We start from the raw sequence: 21,354 nt of genomic DNA, 5'->3' as shown, positions 1-21,354 counted from the left end.
TGGTGGGCCCATTCAAGACGGCACGCGGCGGCATGACGCATTTGCTCGTCGCCGCGGACAAATTCACCAAGTGGATTGAGGCAAAGCCGATCAAGAGGCTGAATGGGCCGACTGCTATGACGTTCATCGCAGACATAACAACCCGGTACGGCGTGCCACACAGCATCATCACCGACAATGGCACGAATTTTGCCAAAGGAGCCTTGGCACGCTTCTGCGTAGCCCAAGGTATCCGACTGGAATTAGCATCCGTCGCCCACCCACAGTCAAATGGCCAGGTCGAGCGAGCCAACGGCCTCATCCTCTCCGGCATCAAGCCTCGACTGGTCGTACCTCTGGAGCACTCAGCCGGCTGTTGGCTCGATGAGCTGCCGGCTGTCCTCTGGAGTCTGCGCACTACACCAAACAAGTCAACCGGCTTCACCCCTTTCTTCCTTGTATATGGTGCCGAGGCGGTCATCCCAACTGACATCGAGTTCGACTCGCCTCGAATAACCATGTACACGGAAGCGGAGGCCAAGGAAGCACGAGAAGACGGCGTCGACCTGCTGGAAGAAAGCCGGCTGTTAGCCCTCAGCCGGTCTGCCATCTACAAGCAGGGTTTGTGCTGCTACCACAGCCGGAAGGTCCGGCCAAGATCTTTCCAAGAGGGCGATCTTGTGCTCCGGCTGATCCAGCGAACAGCCGGCCAGCACAAGCTCTCAGCCCCTTGGGAAGGCCCCTTCGTCATCAGCCGAGCTCTAGGCAACGACTCCTACTACCTGATCGATGCACAGAAGCCGAAGGCACGCAAGAGAGACGACTCCGGCAAGGAGTCGGAACAACCATGGAACGCCAACCTCCTTCGAAGATTTTACAGTTGATGAAATGCAGTATGTATCACGCTAACTTTTGTATTAAGTACGAGACAATAGACCCCCCGAGGAGGGCTCGGGGACTGCCATCCCTCATTTATGAATGAAAAATATCATGCTTATGACCTTGTCATTTCATTTACTTGTTCCGTCCGGCACCGAGTTCGACTAGTCGGCTCGGGGACTGGCCGACTGGAGTTATGTTAGAAGTCCTACCCGCAGTCAGACAAGTAGTGTGCCGGCTCCCAAGCCTTCTCTTGCCAAAAGTCGCAGTTTGAAGAACCGGCTGTCCGGCTGGCAAGAGTTAAAGGCAGGAGCGGGTGCCCACACGAAAAACGGCTAGGGACTAACGGACTAATATAACAAAAGCCGGTTTTTCTCCCACCGCCGAATGGCTACCAGAGTAGCCGGCCGGCCGGTTTCCATTCACTTCACTTCAATCCAAGAAAGCTCAAGTACTTGCCTCCCCAAAGAGGGAAGGCGGCAAAGGAAAAAGCCTAAGGATAAAAAGCATACGCGAATGGAAACCAAACATGCACATAATAATATTTACATAAAAAGACCTCCGAGAGGCCAGCATTCAACATAGTTTGGATACACCCCCAGTGGGTGGAACTGCGAAAACATAACAAAGATTGTTCAAAAGACAACAAGCAGGAAAGATAAAGACGGCAGGTCAAGCTGGCGGAGCGGCCGACGAGCCAGACTGGTTGGTGGAGACGGTCGTGCCGGCTGAAGGAGCGGTCGGCTGGCGAACTTCGGCTTTCTCGCCGCCTCCGCAGAGGGCGCGCTTCCACGCGCCTCGTTGCTGGAGGCACGGTCGGCCTGAGGTCGGCCGGTTGTTCCACCAGCCGGCTCGACGTCTTCGCCGTCCTCCTCTTCGTCATCCTCGCCCTCGTCGCTGGAGGCAATCTCCTCCGCCGAGTCCTCGCCCACCGCCGGGTTCAGCCCGAACCACTCCTCCGGCTGAGCAACGCCGCCATCATCGATTTCGGGTGCGAAAACGCTGATGTCGGTGCACTCGGCGATCGTCGAAGCTCGCTGGGTGATAGCCGGCCTCACCTCCTCCAGCTCCGCGTCGGCCTCCATCCACCAAGTGCGCAGCTGGTCCAGGCTCAGCCCTGGGTACCAAGACCGAACGAACTCCAACGCCCGCCCGGCTCCGAGGCGGGCCGCCGACGCCTTCCAAGCCTCAAAGCGACCAACTGCGACCTCCAGCCAGTCGGCAGTTCGGCTTGGGGTGCGGGGGATTGTCTCGCTGGGCCAGAGGGCGGCCAACACTTGCGCCCCGGCACGTTGAAGCCAGCGAAGCATCCGATGAGCCGGCTGCAACCGCGCCTGGACAGCCAGGAGCTGCTCCTCAAGTGTCCGGTTCGCATCCGGCGCGATCTTGGCCCCCGCCTGACGACGCGCCTCGCGATGGGCCTCAATGCTTTGGGCGGCAAAGGTGGAGTAGCCGGGGAAGTAGTTTGCACCAAAAACAAGCGGTAGCTCAAGATAAGCCAAAAACCCAGGCGGCAAGGGGCAGGAGAGGGGCGAGGAAGGCGGCTTACCGTCGATCAAATCCTCGATCCGGCCGAAGCCTTCATCCAGGGCTCGCCGGGTCTCAGACCAGCTCGCCGCCTCGGTCTCATACTCTGCCTTCAAGGCGGCTTCGCTATCCTGTGCCGCCTGCAGGGCCGCCTTGTGGCCCTCCTCTTGGTCGGCCAGCTTCTTGGCTAGGCGATCCCGTTCCTGGACCAAGGCGGCGTACTCGGACTCCTTGGTGTGAAGGGCGGCCTTCGCTTTGACGAGCTCGTTCCTCAAGTCGGCGTTGGCCCCTGAAGACAGAGAAAAAGAAAAACCAATAAGGAAAGAGTCGTTAAGGAAGATCCGACTCGACTGCTCAGCAGTCAGCCCGAATCTCGGGGACTACACCCAGTGGGTGCGCTGACGCGCCCCCACAGGAGACAGACAAGATCGAGCACTTACTTCGGCTGTCGGCCAGGTCGTCGGTCTTCCGGCTCAACTCCCGAGCCTGGGAGTTGAAGGCGGCAGCACGAAGGTTGTGATATTCCTGAAAGTTCAGAAAAAAGCAAAGTAAGGTAGCCGTCGAGAAAGATCCGACCCGATTGCACAGCAGTCGGCCCAAATCTCGGGGACTACACCCAGTGGGTGCGCTGACGCGCCCCCACGGAAGAAATTAAGAAAGCAAAGCAGCCAAGAACGAAGGACTCACCCGGATGGTGGCTCGCGTCGACAAGAACTCCTGGGTGAACTGTTGCAGCAGGGCGGCCTGAGCTTGCAGCCGGCTCCGGACCCCTTGAGCCGCCACATTCAGCTCGCCAGTCCCCCCGCTGGGAGTCCACTCGGACGTGGCAGTGCTGGCCGCCTCCAGATCTTCCGCCGACTGGCCTGCGCCCACGACTCGGCGCAACTCCGGCGGAGCGGCGCCTCCCCCTGCGCGCCGGCTCGTCGCCGGCTGCACCTCGAGGCCGGCTCTGTTCTCCGGCTCACCTCCGGTCGGCCCCTCTGGCACCGCTGACGATTGGCCGCCTTGGCCCGCTCCGGTTGGCGCTGCTGGCGGCGCTCTCCTCACGAAGGCCATGGGGTCCTCCCCCCTCTCCATCAGCGGCGGGTCTTGGACGACCTCTTCCACCAAGGGCAATTGGGTGTCGGGGCTACGGCTCGGAGAGGAATGGTGAGCAGCGGAGGCTAGTTGCGCGAGCTTTCCGCCTCCGTCTCCGCGGTAGCCGCCTCCGTCTGGGCCTTGGCTGCCGCGTCGGCCTGCTCCCTCGCCGCCTGGGCGGCCGCCTTCTCTGCCGCCTCGCGCTCCTCCCACGCTTCGCGGGCGTTCCGTTCTGTGGCCTCCCTGACGGAACCGCGGCAGGAGCTCGAAGACCCTCCAGCCGGCCCCACGACGGAGCCGCCCGGACCCCGCTCAAGAGAAAGCGGCACCCTGTCCAGCAAGCGAGAAAAGGTTAAGAAGAATATTCGAAGAGAAAGAGAATGATGAAGGGCATGCGACCAGGCAATCGGCGACTTACGCTGAAACCGCCTGAGGCTGCTTCACCGCCTGGCGGAAGCGGGCCGCCTTCGCGGCCGCCTCGTCTCGTTTTGTCGCCACGGTGGAGGGCTTGGACTTCTTCGGCTGACGGCCGAAGAGGCCTGGAGCGGCCCGGCGCTTCTGCGCGCTGCTGGCGGCCGGTGCGACGGACGAGCCCGCGCCCTGATAGTCGGCCGCCGGCTGGCGACGCGGGGCAACTTCGGCTTCAGCATCGTCCGGCCAATCCTCGAAGCTCGCGGTGAACCTTGAGCCTCCAGGCTCGGCGTTGTCCCCCACGACGGCGTCTTCCATGGCGGCCGCCCCCAAGTCCGGGTCGTCAACGTCGTCCACCGTACGGTCGGGGGCATACTGGCGTTCAATCCCTGCCGCCCCGGCCGGCGGCGGAAGAAGAGGGTTCTGCTCAAAAGAACCGACTGGTCAGAAGCCGGCCATCACGAAGCTGGCTGACGACAAAAAGAAGATAGAGAGAGAAACTTACCACGGGCGGAGGATTGGCGCGAGAATACGGCGCCTTGCCGTATTGCCAGTCCCCGGCGAGCTTGCAGTTGGCGATGTAATTAACCATGAGCGCCACCTCCGCGTGGGGCATTTCCCATGTGCTCAGCCGGCTTGGGACGAAGCGGCCGCTCATCTGACACATCATATGGGGCCGGCTTTGGAGAGGAAGAATCCGGCGCTCCACGAAGGCGGCCACCAAGTCGGCCCCGCGCAGGCCTTTCGACTGGATCATCACCCGAAGCTGGGAGACGGCGACGTTCCCGGCCGGAGACAGTGACCAGGACCGGAAACCCCACGAGGGCTGCCTCCCAGCCGGCGGGCCGGCTATGTAAGCCGGCAGGTTGATGTAGTCTCCTTGCTCGGCGACGTTCCTCACGTAGAAGTATGATTTTTGCCAGACCTTCACCGACTGGATTAGGGGGATGGACGGGAATAGATTGTTCTCGTTTGCCCTCCTCATGGCGATGAAGGCCCCGCAGGGTGCGGGCACGCCAGCGACGACGGTGCCGAGTTTGCTCTGGAAGAACTCTCCCCAGAGCTCCACCGTGGGGAGCAGCCCCAAGAAGCCTTCGCAGAGGGAGACGAAGGCCGACAGCAGCATCACCGCATTGGGCGTGAGGTGATGCAGCTGGAGGTTGTAGAACTCGAGGAAGGAGCGCAGAAATCCGCTCACCGGAAGGCCGAAGCCGCGCAGGCAGTGCGAGCGGAAGACGACCTGCCCGCCCTCCTCCGACGCCAGCGAGATCTCCGTCTCCGGCGCCAGGCGGACCTGCACGAGGTTGGCGCCGGGCAGGCGCCGAGTCTGGCGGAGGAACTCCACATGGTCTTGATGGACGTTGGAGCCGTCCCACGAGCTTGACAACGCCATGGGAGCGAGGCGATGTGGAGACGCGGCGGCGCTGAGACGGGAGGCTGCGGCGGCAACAAGAGGAAGAAACGAGGATTAGGAGGGGTGGAGCGAGAGAGAGCGTGCGAACCTCTGTCGCTCTCCCTCCTCCCCCCACTTATAGGCTCGCGTGGCGGAGCCGAGGAGGCGTGGCGTGGGGAAGCGTGGGGATCAATCGTGCCCACTCCCCACGTCCCGCGATTATTGAGCCTTAACGGCAAAACAAAACTGCCTCGGGAAGGCGAGCTGCCCCTGTGGGCCACGGAAGATCCGCGCCCGGAACAAGGCTCGCGAGTGGCGGGCCCAAGCCTGCGGCGGCGTCCCATCGCGTGCGTGCGCTCGCAGGATCCCGCTGCCACGTGGCCGCGGGAGGGCCCATGGTCAGCACGCAGGCCCCCCCTTCCTCCCGCCTACAAGACGCGGGGCTCTCTGAAGTCGGCATACGCCCGCAAAGCCGGCTCTTCAGGATGGGAAGCTGACCATGCTTCTCGTCCCCCTGCTCGCCTCGGAGCTCGATCAGCTTCGGGGACTACTGTCGGAGTAAATAGCCATGGGTAGCCTAGCCGGCTTCCCCTGGCCCTTCTGAAAAAATTATGAGCCCGCCCGGCTCTCAAGAATCCACGACATGGGGCCACCTTCCCCTTGCTGGCTGCTACCCAGGCCGGCTTTCGGAAGGCGGTCCGACTTTAGCCCTCATGAGAAGGCCGACTCCAAGAAGCCGGCCATGAGAAGGCCGACTCCAAGAAGCCGGCTCCCATAAAGCGGTCAAGACCGTACCCTCAAAGTTTGCACCCACCTAACGGCGGTGTGATGGGGCGTGGCTACAGTGAAGCCTGCCACCCCCGAATCCCGGAGCACGCCTGGCACAGTGCGCCGTACGGAGTAGGCATGACCCGTCCGGCGCAGCACTGTGGCCATGTTGACTTTGGTGTCACCCACGAAGGGCCGCCAGCGTGGCCCACAGATGGTGGGCCCCTTTGAGCAGAGAGATGCCCGAAGGCGGCAACGCCTCCAACCAGTCGGCCCAACACAGAGCCGGCTCCCCGCAGCCGGCTGGCCGCCTCCCTCGAAGGAGACGCCCCATTAAGGAAACAAGACGCGGTGAGGCTACAGCGATCGCCCGACGGGCGGCGGCATTGTAGCCGCACCTACCACGACGAAGCCCACGTCACCAAGATGAAGCCACAGTAACCAGCCGCCGACCGGGCCCTGGACAATGGGGCCTGCCTGTCGACCAAGGGGCCGGCAGCCGGCAGGACCCACCAGTCGGCGGGCCCCAGCAGCCGGCGCAGAAGCCGGCGAGTGCAGTCACAGACGGCTGGGCCCCACGCCCAAACGGATTACCATTGTACCCCCGGGGGGTAGGCCTATATAAACCCCCCGAGGCACCCATGCAAATGGTTCGACCCCTTGCTAGTTCTAGACACCACACAAGGAGAAGAAGCAGGCTAGCCGTGCCCTTCTTCCTCCTCCCACCAAACAGCTCAAGGAGCGTTGTGTAGCTACTTGATTCATCTAGTGAACATGCGGAGACCCCGCAGAGCAGCAGTAGGGGTGTTATCTCCACGGAGAGCCCCTAAGCTGGGTAAGATCCGCCGGCGTGCATGTCTTCGCCTTATCCCGTTTCCAGGCACCGGCGATGTCTTACTGGCTCCCACAATGATAAGCCACCCGTTGGCATATGTCGCACCCACCACCCGACAAGCTTGGTGTTATCTTCCTCTAGCACCCCGACTGAAGCCAGCTTCTTATCGGCGAGTGTTGTTTTCTCCTAAGCCTCCTTCTGTGCTGCGACAAGATCAAGGTCCTTCTGCGCCAGAGCCTGCCTCATTCTCTCTCTCTCTCTATATATATATATGTATATATATAGGTAAAATTGTGTCTACCATAGCTTGCCACAGAACTAGTTAAGGGTCGCTAAACTTTTAACGGTTTAAAAGAAATCAAAAGGGTGGGTCTATTCTAACGACACCCCTTAAGACCTTATTCTAACAACACCAGCCTTATTCTGCGCATTCGCCACCAGAGCGCCGCCGCCCCTCCCCTTCCCGCCTTGTTTCGCGGCAGCGGTTCAGGAGCGCCGCCGCCCCTCCCCTCCCCGCCTTCTTCCACGACAGTGGTCCGGGAGCGCCACCGCCCCTCCCCTCCCAGCCTTCTTCCGTGGCAGCGGTCCGGGAGCGCCGCCGCCCCTCCCCTCCCCGCCTTCTTCCGCGACAGCGGTCCGGGAGCGCCGCCGCCCCTCCCCTCCCCGCCTTCTTCCGCGGCAGCAGCCTGGGAGCGATGCCGCCCTTCCCCTCCACGCTTTCTCCTGCGGCAGCGGCCTGGGAGCGCCACTGCCCCTTCCCTCCCGGCCTTCTTCCGCGGTGGCGGCCGGCAGCGACGCCGCCCCTCCGATCCTGGCCTTCTTCCGCGGCAGCAGCCAAGCAGCAACGCCGCCCGTCGCCTCTCGGCCTTCTTCCGCGGCAGCACCCGAGCAACACCTCCCCCGCTAGTATATCAGCCTTCTTCCGCAGTAGCAGCTCGGTAGCGCCGCCGCCGAACTCCTCCGGGCCTTCTATTAGCTGTACTTCATCAGATGTGGATTGTTGCTGCCTCGACATCAAACCAATTCGAGCAAGGAGGATTGTGCGCAAGGTTTGTTCATCCATGTCATCTTCTTGGAATAAGTCTGCAACGACCTTCAGAGAAAATCCTCCGTCACCACTCACCTTGAGCAATGTCCAGACCGCTCATGAACTTCTGAAGGGTAAGTGGACTACACGGGTGAACACAAAAGTTCTACAAACGGACAAGAGGGGAACTTCTTCATGCAAATGCAAGAAAGCACTAGAACATGAGGTAAGCAGTACACTCCCTCAACTATCTCAGTTTACTTATTCCAGACAAAGCAGTACACGTAGTCCAGTACGCCTCCAAAAATTATGCAGTGCGGTTGCTTCAGTTCGTCGTGGTGAAAAATGTAGTGCACTTGCTCGGTTATGTAGTATGCTTGTATAGGTTCATTATGGATAACGATGCAGTGTGGTTGCTTCATTTCACCTTGCGGGGTGATGCAGTCAGCATGCAATACTTCGCAGTACCCTTTCAAACACATTGCAGTTCGCATGATTCAGTTCATTTAACCTGACAATGCAGCTCGGTCATTTTGTGCAGGAAATGATGTTCAACAGATACGAAATGCCATGCATAATTGACAACGCTGAGAACAACAACTTTTAGAAGAGTAAAGCTTCTTCTGAAAGAGATACTGGCTGGGTTACCCCTGAGATTCCTCGAGGATTCTTCATGACAACAAACAAGGTGCAATACTCTCCGGGAGAGGATTTTTTCCAGGAAGAAGAGGTAGTCGAAGATGACGATGATGTCACATTCATGTGGGAGGGCACTCACCAACAGGATGATGAAGATGATGACGATGAAGATGTGCCAATAACAGTTCTCAACCTAGACTATTAGCACGAGTTCACTACATTTGGACAACATATCCGAACTGACAAAGATGATGCAGTTGAACCTGATGTTGCAGCACATGATGATTATGACTATGATGATGTGCCGCCACTCCAAAAAATTTAAACCAATCCACTGAGACATCGTCACAACACTGGATTACCACCACATCCACCTGCTGCACCCCAAAACAGAGCTCAGCGTCCACCTGCTGCATCAAAAAACAGAGCTCCAAGTAGACCTACTGCATCAAATTCGACACTGCGACCACCGACGGTGCCTCGGTCAGAAGTCAACGACAAGTACAATTCCTCCTCACTATTGCCGCCTCAAGATCCTCAACTACACATATCTGCTATAACTCCGCCATGTCCAATACAACCCGGCGAGCTGCAAACAGCACCGGGTGTGCGACTCTACACACATGTAAGTTTATGTCCTAGAAAAAAAAATTTGCAGTCCATTCAGATAACATTGCAGTGCACACTGATATTTCTTGTGAGGTTTGACCTAACATCTAATACAGTCGATTCTTCTAAAAACTTAGGAACATTGCAATGCTTTATTAAACTCGTATACACTCCTCGTATTTAAAAACAGAACAGAACAAATTATATCATAGAGCATTGCACTTAAATGCAGGATAAAAACATGTCACTGAACCTCATACCCGCCGCTGGAATGAAGTTCACCACATACGAAAAGGCATGGGACTTTTACAACAATTATGCAAGATATGTAGGGTTTGGCATACGCAAGAGGTCAAAACACATGAAAAATGCCTACATTGTCTGCTCAAGAGAAGGGACGCACAAGTAGACTGTGTCAGGTTATCACCGGAAATGTCAGAAGACATAAAAAAGGATTGGCTGCAAGGCAAAGATTAGAGTCAAAAAAAGGAACGATGGCAAATTTGTGATAGAAATGGTTGAAATCAACCACAATCACAAGATGTTGGAAAGCCCCGGGATGCTTTTGCACATGCAATCGCACAAAAAAGACGATCCTTTGATAGACCAGTTAGTGAAAGACATGCAATTGGACAACCACACACATGCTCAGATGATGTCAACGCTGTCGCGTATGTCCGGTGGTCTGCGGTACATGGAACATACTAGCCACGACTCGGTAAACAAGTAAGCACATCACAGAGCATATCAGTTGAGCATTCTGTCGGTAATTATTCCTTGTTTGATGAGATGAGTTTGCATTTTGTTTGAAAATGCAGGAAACAGAAGTTTGCCAGAGAAGAGTCCGAAGATGATGTCAAGAAACTTCTGGATTTCTTCGAGAAGATGCAGAAGATAAACCCTGAGTTCTTCTATGATTATGAAGTTGATGCAGATAAAAGTGTAAGAAACGTCTTTTGGGCCAACGCAAGTTGCAAAGGATTGTATGAAGATATTGGAGGCCGCGTTACATTTGACACGACGTATAAAACTAACAAATTCCACATGCCGTTGGGAGTCTTCGTGGGAGTGAACCATCATCTATAGAGCACCATATTTGCTGTTGCCCTCATGCGAGATGAAACAATACCATCATTTGAGTAGGTTTTCAAAACATTTCTGAGGTGTATGAACAACAAGCCGCTAATTTGCATGCTCACAGGTACAAAAAACACCTGCATACTTACGTTTGTTTGGTGCACCTATATTTCTTCCACCTATCTTACACACACACAAACAACTTAATAAAAAAACACTATTTGTGCCTTCTCAGACTAGTGTTTGTCGATGAAGGCAGCATTAAAAACTATCCTCCCACATACTCTGCATAAGTTGTGTCGGTGGCATATCATGAAGAAGTACAAAGACCACCTCGCCTTGCTGTATAAGGCGCACGAGAAACTCAAGGATGACCTCAATTCGGTGCTGAACCACCCCCTAATGCCGTCGGAATTTGAACGAGCATGGAAGGACCTCATTCAGAGATACAACTTCCAAGACGACGAAGTGATGAATTTGCTGTGGGATGACATGCACGAGTGGATCTCGGCTTACTACAAGGAAATTTTCTGTGCTCGGATGACTTTCACACAGAGAAGCGAGAGCATGAACCGCGTACTGAAGAAAAAATTTGTCAAAGAGAAGCATGATCTCCATCTGTTTGCTCAGCAGGTGGACAAGTGCATTCAGACCAGGAAGGCCGTCGAGCATGTAGAGATAGTAGCAAATGAGGTAAACAAAATGTCAATCAAAAACTGCTAAAATATAACTAAAAAACAAAAAAAATTCATTTCTCTGGTTCGTAACAGAGCATTTCTGATCATGCAGTCAGAGGTGAAGACAACCTCCTAGTTTGGGTTCGAAGTTCAGCTATCAAAAGTGTATACAAGGGCAGTGTTTGCAGATTTCAAAGAAACACTCTACCGTAGCACTGCATTCAGAACAAAACGGTGCCCTGAGAACCCGACAAAGTATCTCGTACACCACTAAAACAGATCGGGTGCATTTGACTAGGCAAGGCATAATTTCCAAGTGGTCGCCGATGAAAAGAAAGGTGTCTACGAATGTGAGTGCAAACTCTGGACACATACAGGTGAGACTCCTAGCAAAAAAAATTCTAGTTTCTGATAGTCATGCACGAAAGCTCACTTACTGAACTTTAAAAGTCCACATGCATGAGTAATTCACAAAACCAAATGAGGTTCACTTCTTTAAAAATGAACAAATAACGAAAAAATATGTGTTTATTAATTTCATGCAGTTCACTTACAAAACAAAGGAAATCATGTGTTTGCCTGCAGGGCTCTTTTGCGTCCATGTGTTATGCATGCTTTCTCATTTGAGAGTACTCAAGATTCCTGAGGTGTACATCATGAAAAGATACACCCGTAAAGCAATATCAAATGCAACATTTGACAGAAGAGACTACGAACAAACAACACCAGATGGAACCTCGCTTTTTTGCCATAGAAAATTGCTGATAGAAACAACAATGAACCTTGCAAACAGAGTGACAAGGTCCAACGCTAGGTGCCATAGAGCGTTGTCTAGTATGAGGGCACTGATCGAGGAATTTGATGTGCTCAACGAAGAAGAAGAAGAAGAAGTAGCAAAACTAAAGCAAGCAGAGAAATCCCAGCATGAAAATAATGCCGAGCAAGTAGAAAATACTGAACACAATGGAACTGGTGCTATAAAAAAAGAAACAATTCTTCCACCTCCTGTTTCAAACACAAGAGGAAGGAAGAAAGGGGGCGACGCAACCCAGAAAAAGGTTATATGTAAGGAGAAAAATGATGAAAAAAACAGTAAGCCACAGCTTGAGCTGGACAGTGATGGTCACCCACTGGGAATAAGAAGGTGCGATACATGTAATGAAATCAGCGGCCACAATTCCAGGACATGTACAGAAAGACATGAACAAGAAAAATGAGGACATGGCGATGCACAACCAAATAGAAATTCCACTCACAACACTAAGAAATGGACGAAACCGAGACATTGTAGCATCTGCAAAAAGAGGAAGAGACACAATTCAAGAACCTGCCCCAAAAGAATAAGATCAGAAAATGAGGAAGACGAAGAAGATGAAATCAAAGAAGAAGATGGTGACACAACTGAAGAAGAAATGGCTTATGAAGAAGCAGATGAAGAAGAGGAGGAAGAAGAAGAGAGTGAAGAGGATGAAGAACATGAAGAAACTGAAGAAGCAGTGGCTTATGAAGAAACAAATGATGAAGATGAGGAAGAGGAAGAAGAGAGTGAAGAGAGTGAAGAGGACGAAGAACATGAAGAAACAATGCCAACAAGACCCCCATAAGGGAATGCCGCTGTACAGAAACAACCGAGAACGACACCACTTTCAAAAAACAAGGGAGGAACACAAAAGGATGCAGTTCACAGCGCTGGAAAACGAAAGCCACCATCAGCCAACACACGGGGAGCAAAGAAGGATGCAGTTCACAGCATTGAAAAACAAAACCGCAATCAGCCAGCACGCGGGGAGCAAAGAAGGATGCAGTTCACAGCACTGGAAAACGAAAGCAGCCATCAACCAGCATGCGGGGAGCAAAGAAGGATGCAGTTCATAGCGCTGAAAAACAGAAGCAGCCATCAACCAGCACCCGAGGGGCTACAAACACAACGGTGCAGAGACAAGAACCAGCAACACCGCCACGGAATACAAAAGAAAGTGCGACATTAGACACGCTCCAGTCACCGCGGAGAAGCAGCAGGTTAACGACCAAATAGATGAACTTCAATAAATTAATCATATGCATAGCAGGTTGCTTATCTGTATGACTTATGTATCAGTTTAAATTTTGTGTAAACACAAATTTCCCGCTGACTATGAGTTATTCAACTAAACCATGTAAAGAGAAATGGTGTATAGAGTATACCATATATATAACAGTCTAGAGTAAAACATTGACACATTTTGATCCAAAAACCATGTAAAAATGCAGTTAGCTCACTAGCAGTGCGAAGTTCAGAATAATAATTGAAGCGGTTTAGATCACAAAAGTACTTATTACAAAACACATCAAAAAGATGAAGCGTTCGACATGCAAAAGTACTTATTACAAATCAACCTCATAACGCTAACCAATCACGTCAAACGTGATTCTAACTGTACGATCCTCGAGTTCAAAGAAATTGAGGACAACAACTTGCTCAGACTTCAGGCCACTATCAATGACAAATTCCTTCCATCCTTTCTGTAGACACAGCCGCCCGTCAACGCCTACACGGTACTTGGCTGGTTTAAGGTGTCCATTACCAAGAACAACTTGGAGAATTCCCTTCTTCTTGAGCCGGAGATACCTAACAACTCGTTGGGGAATTTTCTGCAAAAAAAAATTAAAACTGTTTGGCGACGAAGTACAATTCTCATACTTTGCATAGACCAGTAAAAACCTACACACAGTACAGACACGAGCTAGATGAAGTGTACAATAGTCCAAAAAGCGGTACAAATTAAACACAATCTAATGTGCAGTACGGAACTTGCAAACAAGCAGTACGCTTATAACTATTATGAAGTTCTTGAGACTATCTGTATGTAGTACACACCGTACAAGCGGGGAAAAATTGTAGAAACTATTACTGCTCATCTAGTATCTAAGCAGTTCACATATTGTAACCATGCAAAAATAAAACACGAGCTCCATGCACACAAGCAAAAAAAACAAGATATAACTACAAAGTGCAGTACACTTCAATAAAACAAAATAAGTGCGTTCCTAAAAAACTAGAAGTTCAGACTAGTATGGAATTATACAAAAAAATAAAACACAAAGAAAAAAATTAGATCAAGTGAAAAATACCATCTTGTATTGAGTCTCCACATATGTTGGCGTAAGATGATGGACAAATGGACTTGTGCGACCAAGGCCACGATGAAGCAGGGCAGAATAGAACGCAGAAACGTTGATGTGGCCCACATCCAATCCTTCCGTGAATACTGTGCCATATGCAAGCTGCTCCGCTTGCCCAGCTCGGCACAATACCTTCCCCCCACGACGAGCACGACGGTCCTGCGAGCAAGCTGAGCAATCGCAGTGCGTCGGCACACCACAACCATGGCCGCAGCAGGAGAGATTCGCACAGGGGCCTGGAGCCATCGCAACAAAAACCTAGAAAAGGAAAAAAATAAAGAGAGTCTGGAGAAAGGAGAGAAGTTGCGGCTAGAGGAGAAATGAACTGCAAAAGAAGGTAGAAGTGCGCCTACATTTATAGAAGAGGAATGCAAAAAGGTCAAAACTAAAAATTAAAGGGGAGTTAATGAAAATTATGTTACCAAGAATGAAGGACAATCAATAAAGGCTTATGTTACCAAAGAAAAAGGAACCAAAAAATAAGGTGTACTTTGACTTCAGCAATTCCCACGAACTAACTGTAGATCATTAAATAATAATTCTCTAAAAAATTATAATCCACAGACCATTTTATGTGTGCAGTTCTCCAGAGTCTTAACAGGAAGTTCACTATATGTGTGCATGAAGTGCAATACATGCTCAAAATGAAGCACAAAGAGAAGCACTTTCGCGCAGTGCACAAAGCAGAATTAGTGCACCTGATGTAGTCCTTAAATGTAAGTCATGCAGTCTGCAGCGTTAGCATAAACAGTCACAACTTTGGCGCAAAGAAGGATGCACGCAGTGCAAAATGTGTACACCTGCAACACAGGACTATGACGAATGCAGTGCACATAGAGGCACCAAAGCAATGCACACCCGTACACTAGAAAAAGGATATGTAAGAGGAAAAACAATAAAGAAAAATGCTACCCATGCCGTGCACAAAAATGTAGCACAAACATATGTAGTACCGAATGCGTGCACATGTAGTACAAAACCCTGATCAATGTAGTGCACACATGATTTACTAAGCAGTGCACGCCCCTACATTGGAAAAAATACTTAAGAGAGAAAATACAAAGAAAAAAATTGACCACCACAGGTGCAGCCGGTCCTAGCCAGTCTCCTAGTAGACCTACGCCCGCAGCAGGCGAGTCGTCCTGAGCCACGATGCATGGGGCCGGGCACACATGGGCCCACAGGTCAGAGATCATAGAGCAGTGAGCGCTATGTATAAGCGCCCAACTAAGTAACCAGAGGAGTTCGAAACGGCTGCCTCGCCAACGCTTATAAACTGGTCGGGCGCTCCTTCCGCGGGCGAGGTGGGACTAAATATTAGGCCGCACACAACGCACCGGGAACCAGCCGTGCTCAGAGGCCAACTTGGGCCCAATGCGTCTTCACTACCGAACACAGGCCCAACAAGGCCCACTAAGAAAAAACAATAAGTTCAAAAATAAAACATCAAAGAAAAATGAGAAACATTTTTTTAATGAATAACAACAAGAACAAGAAAAAAATGTGTGTGGGCACTGCCAGAAACTATAGTTCACTATTAATAAATAAAATGCAGGAAGCCCGAAGTTAACATACAAATGCAGTCCGCGATGTACAATAATGCAGTTCTCCACATGGAAGCATGAATTATTCCTTTTTCTGAAATGCAGTTCTCTTTACACTACAATGCAGTATGGCTAAAATGAAGAATGCAGCCCTGTTACTTAAGCAAAGCAGTCCGACACCCCTACCCACACTACCCTCCATCCACACAAAAGTTGTACTACCATCAAAAAAAGAGAGAGAAAAAAGAAAGAACTCAATCAAAAAACTAAATGTGCGTACATTTGTGTGAATCCTAATCCGATATAATTCAGTGTACGAACCAACGCAGTACACTATGTGGACATACGCAGTTCTATTCTGATAGCAAAGAAGTGCACTTACTTGGAAAATTCACTGAAAACGCAATCATCACATTTTCTGACAGTTGCGTCAATACCTTGAACTAGTCACGAAAAAAGAGGCGACGATGTTCTGGATTTCCAATGCACTAACAGAGCCTCCTTGTAGCAGAACCTCTCTGCAGTTGCCACATAACTAAAAACAGAGCCCCACCACGCTACCACCCCGCTCCACCTCTCCCACGTCCTGTCAAGGAGAGCAGAGGAGAGCAGAGGAGAAAACACAACTGCTTCGTCCCCCCAAAATCCCCATTGCATCTTCTTCTCCACACTTCCTTTCACTAACCTCTCTCTCCAGAACAAACACAAGAGAGCAGAGGAGAGTCATGGCGGATGCACCTCTGTACAAGCAACGCCGCACATACACCAGGGAGCTCCATGACGTCGACCTCCACGGCAACCACAAGCTCCACGTCATTTGCACAAGCAAGGGTGAAGATGTGGACAAGATGCTGTCCACGCTCAAGAGGAAGCTCGGCGGAATGCCCGTCAAACTAGTCGGCGTTGATGTTGAGTACACGCACTATGTAAAGCCATAGCGGGCAGCAGTGCTCCAGCTATGCATAGAAAAAGAATGCCTTGTCTACCACATCTCTGAAGCTAAAGACAGGTCAGAATAACTATCAATCTGTACTATTGCTTGTCAATATTGATTTTAATTTTTCTTCACTTCAATTGCCAATATTTAAACTTTGGTTCTCATTTTTGAAAAGCATGGCATATGAATTCATTGACAATTTTCATCTGGCTCCATGTATGTCACTCATGTGTTTAATTCTTGAATTATATGATCTAGCAATACACGCAGTTTTATTTTGTTTTACCAAATACAAACTATTTGACTGAACAATACAAAATTGCAATATTACTATATGAAACATGTATGAAATTCAGTTCAAGAATACAAGCATGCACAAAACATGCATTGTTTATGCAATATATTATCAGATTTACTACTTATGCTGAACAAAGTATTAGCAACTACTCACTACAACATATTCAGATATTCATATTGCAGTTCAGTTTCAGAAAAAACAAAAGAACATTGGTAGTTCTAAGAAAATAAACTATATTCACTCTATACAAACATCTTGCAGGCCAATGGAACTAGACAAATTCCTCATGAATGGTGAGTACACCTTCGTCGGATTCGCCATTGAAGGAGACAAAAGCAAACTGAAGCTATCTGGTTTGGAGATCAACTCCGACAACTACATTGATATTCAGGTGGAATGGAGAGACCCATACAATAAAAAGAAGTTTGACTCTTTGGCTGATGTTGCCGGCAGGATGATCGACATTCACTACCATGACATGAAGAAAAAATTAACCACAAGGAGGACCATACTCTGTGGGGATTTTGCCCGCTGCCAGAAAAGCTTATCAAGTATGCAGCAATAGATGCATTCGCAACATATGAGTCATGGAGAATCATCTACGATTTCATAATTGGACTGGACAGGGCAAAAAGAGACAAAGAAGCAAAGAAGAAGAAGAACAAGGCTGTAATCCAATACAACAACTAGAAATAGTCAGGGCTATGTTTAGTTTCTCTTTACTTTAGTCGTTGTGTTGTTCTTTTTTTCATGTATGCAAGCTTTTGATTATGTCCATTGCTTCATATCGAACATTTCTTTTGTAAAAACAATGTCATTTTAGAATTATCATCAAATTTTCTTTCTGTTGTTTGCTTATGTATCGTCAGTTTGCTTGTGATCAATTGCTTTCACTGAAATTAGTTTGTGTTAGAACAAGTATCCAGAAAACTTTGGAAAATTTAATCTGTGATACCAAAACATACTATTCACATACAAAACATATTCAAAAACAACGTTAAACAAAAAAATTAAGTAGTCTGACTACAACTCATACCTAAAAAACAAAGATTAATGCAGTTCACAATGGTAAAAATAAGCATTACGCATTTGTACACATGCAGTCCACAAATAGTAATTATAGAAAAAGAACATTAATATTTATATTTATAAAAAATATAATCCACAGAACATTATAAACAAGCGTGAACACAGTTCACATAACAAATATAAGGCAGTTCACAAAGTGTATACATGAAGTGCTGTACATGCATAAATGCAGAATGAGAGGGGCTGCAGCAACTTTCGTGCAGTGCACAACACACAGGCTTGGTATACGCAGTGCAGTACTCAAAGTTGGTGCAAGCAGTACGAATGACACCATTTGTACTACCACAAAATATATATACTCCAAAAGAAAAAATGCTTTAGATAAGGAAAAAAATTGACCACCCAAATGCAACCAGGCCCCAGCCAGTCCCGTAATAGGTCTGCGCCTACAGTAGGCGATTCATTCTGAGCCACAATGCATGGAGCCGGGCACAAGTGGGCCCACATGCCAGAGAGCATAGAGCAGCGCCCGCCGTGTATAAGCGCCCAAATAAGTAACCAGAGGAGTTCGATACAGCGGCCTCGCCAGTGCTTATAGACAGGTCGGGCGTGCCTTCTGCTGGCGAGGTGGGACTAAACATTAGCCCGCACACAACGCATCGGGAACCAGCCGTGCTCACAGGTTGACTTGGGCCCAATGCGTCTCACACCCCAACGAACTCAACAAATTCTCACGGCCCAAATACAAACAAAGCCCAACGACGCACAACTAGCAAGTAATTCCAGTACCCCTTCACCTGAAAAAATACAGTCTGCTGTGAAGTCTGGTATGGGACGAAAGATGTGCTGTCAATAAAGCATTGCAGTTCGCTTAGACGAATATTTTTTCCAGCCATTCAAGAAAACTACCATGGCGAATCTTTTCACTTGGCTATAATGACGCAAACTCACGTCACACACTGGCTTGGTTGACAGGTGCACGGGGTATGACTGGGAGGCGATGGGGTGTGACAGACTCGCCTACGCATGCGGCGCAGCGGCACACTGCGTCGCCGCCTGCTCCGGCTTGTTCCAGGCTCGACCTCGTAGGGGGGTGGGGAGGGGGGGTCACGACCCCCTCCCACCCCCTGCTCGGCCTTGCGCTAACGCATGCAGTGTGCTTGGTTGACAGGCACAATGCGGACATTCTGTTTTTCCAACAATAGGACACACACAACCCTAGAGCCACACCCCTAAGATAGATAGGGAGGCGACGGGGTGTGACGGACTCTCCTACGCATGTGGCGCTGCGACACGCCGCGTAACCGCCTGCTCCGGCTTGTTCCAGGCTCGACCTCGTAGGGGGTGGGGAGGGGGGTCACGACCCCCTCCCACCCTCCTGCTCGGCCTCGCGCTAACGCACGCAGTGCGCTTGGTTGACAGGCGTAGTGCGGACATTCTGTTTTTCCAACAATAGGACGCACGCAACCCCAGAGCCACACCCCTAAGATAGACAGGGAGGCGATGGGGTATGACGGACTCTCCTACGCATGTGGTGCCGCGGCACGCCGCGTCGCCGCCTGCTTCGGCTTGTTCCAGGCTCGGCCTCGCGCTAATGCACGTAGTGCGCTTGGGTGACAGGCGTAGTGCAGACATTCTGTTTTTCCAACAATAGGACACACACAACCCCAGAGCCACACCCCTGACAGGGAGGCGACGGGGTGTGATGGACTCGCCTATGCATGCGGCACCGCATCGTCGCCTGCTCTGGCTCGTTCCAGGCTCGGCCTCGTAGGGGGGTGGGGAGGGACCCCCATCCCACCCCCTGTCCGGCCTCGCGCTAACGCACATAGTGCGCTTGGTTGACAGGCGCAGTGCGGACATTCTGTTTTTTCAACAATAGGATGCAAGCAACCCAGAGCCACACCCATAAGATAGACAAGGAGGCGATGGGATGTGACGGACTCGCCTACGCATGCGGCGCCGCGGCACGCCGCGTCGCCGCCTGCTCCGGCTCGTTCCAGACTCGGCCTCGCAGGGGGGTGGGGAGGGGGGTCGTGACCCCCCTCCCACCCTCCTGCTCGGCCTCGCGCTAACGCACGTAGTGCATTAAGTACACGGAATACAGGAGCAATAGAAATATATAGACAACTAAAAAAATGGCCCCCAACCCCCTACCTTACCGTACAAACAATAAAAAAACCAACTGCAGGACACATCTTTTAGGCAAGTGTAACATCCCAAAATTCTAAATTTTGGAATGTTATAATAAATAGATAGATTTGATTGATTGTTTGATTGATTGTGTGAAAGTGAGTGAATTCGAAACTTCTGAAAGTTAAATGAGAGGGAATAAAAGGACTTTCCCAAACTTTCATATTTGCTTTCTGATCTCCATGAATTCAAATTCTTTTCACCACAAAACCCTGGAGAGAAGATGACATGACTTCTTCCATTTATTTAAATGACAAGGGGGTGTTGAAAATATTTGAATTTCATTTGGAAAATATTTCCAATTCAGAAACTTTATGCAACTCAATGATTTTCACGAGAGAAGATAAAATGACTTCTTCAAATTATGAAATATGAGTTGGGAGTTTCAAAGGATCAATTTCAAGTTCTTTTGGAATTAAATTTTCAATTTGGATTTATTTGAGTTTTATTCAAATTATTTTTCTCCAAAAATAAAATATATGGAAAATAGGGTAACATGATTCCCTACATCAGAAAATTGGAGAGAAATAAATTTGAATTCATTTTGGTATTTTTAAAATAATTTTTGTTGGATTTTAATAGAGCAAAAGCACTCTTTGATTTATCTGAATTTGTGTGGATTTTATTTGAAGTTATAAAAATGTTCACCGTGTAGAAAATCTTTTTCTGAAAATTTTGATATATAATATTTTATTTGCTTTTGTTTTATTTTCATTTGTCTGTGTTAAAAAAAACTCTCCGAACAGTGCCAGGCCGAAGCCCAGCACTGCTCTCCCTCTCTCTCTCTCCCCGCGCCAGGCCAGCCCAGCCCAGCCGAAGCCCAGCCGTGCCCGAAGCCGCTCTGCTTCGCTCGCCCGCTCGCGCCTGCTATCGGTCGCCGCCTCGCTCAGCCACCGACAGGTGGGACCCACCTGTCGGGTTCATCCCTGTCCTCCAGCCGGAGTCCATCTCCAGCACGAGTTCGCCGCTGCTGCCGTGCCCGACGCGGGCGCCTTCCCTCGCGTTGCCCCTCCTCCACGCCTCCCTCCTTTAAATATCCCGACCCCAACCCTCTTTTTCATCAAATCGCACACTCGGGGCCCCTCGCAGCCAGCCAAACGCGCTCGCCGGAGTTTCCAACTCCGACGAGATCCGCACCGCTGCCCGCTCGCGCAGCCGTCGCCCTCGACCACCGTCGACGCCGCCATCGCCTTCGCCTCGTCGAGCCGCGCCTCCCCGCGGTCTCGCCCGGGCTAGAGGACCCCGGAGCCATCACCCCGTCCCCGTCCGAAGCCGCCGCCGCCGTCTTCCCGA

The 21,354-nt window shown here is 50.7% G+C and overlaps 1 protein-coding gene across 1 annotated transcript; it reads left to right on the top strand.

Moving 5' to 3' along the window:
* The first annotated feature begins 16,329 nt into the window (after window positions 1–16,329).
* Window positions 16,330–17,404, top strand: LOC147990391 (uncharacterized). The gene is made up of 2 exons (XM_087538195.1): window positions 16,330–16,517; window positions 17,101–17,404. Exons 1-2 carry the CDS (start codon window positions 16,330–16,332, stop codon window positions 17,402–17,404), a joined length of 492 nt encoding a protein of 163 aa, XP_087394321.1.
* Window positions 17,405–21,354: the final 3,950 nt, after the last annotated feature.

This window comes from Triticum urartu, chromosome 1A (genome assembly GCF_056163025.1).
Source record: "Triticum urartu cultivar PI428250 chromosome 1A, HENAU_Tu73, whole genome shotgun sequence".
Taxonomy (NCBI): domain Eukaryota; kingdom Viridiplantae; phylum Streptophyta; class Magnoliopsida; order Poales; family Poaceae; genus Triticum; species Triticum urartu.
Note: the sequence above shows the minus strand (reverse complement) of the source record. Positions and strands in the feature narration are given on the sequence as shown.

What these genes read in the sequence shown, in the direction of transcription:
- LOC147990391 (XM_087538195.1), top strand. Translation starts at nt 16,330, where the DNA reads ATGGCGGATGCACCTCTGTACAAGCAACGCCGCACATACACCAGGGAG. An exon ending in CTAGTCGGCGTTGATGTTGA is followed by an intron (nt 16,518 to 17,100) that starts GTACACGCACTA and finishes AACATCTTGCAG; the next exon opens with GCCAATGGAACTAGACAAAT.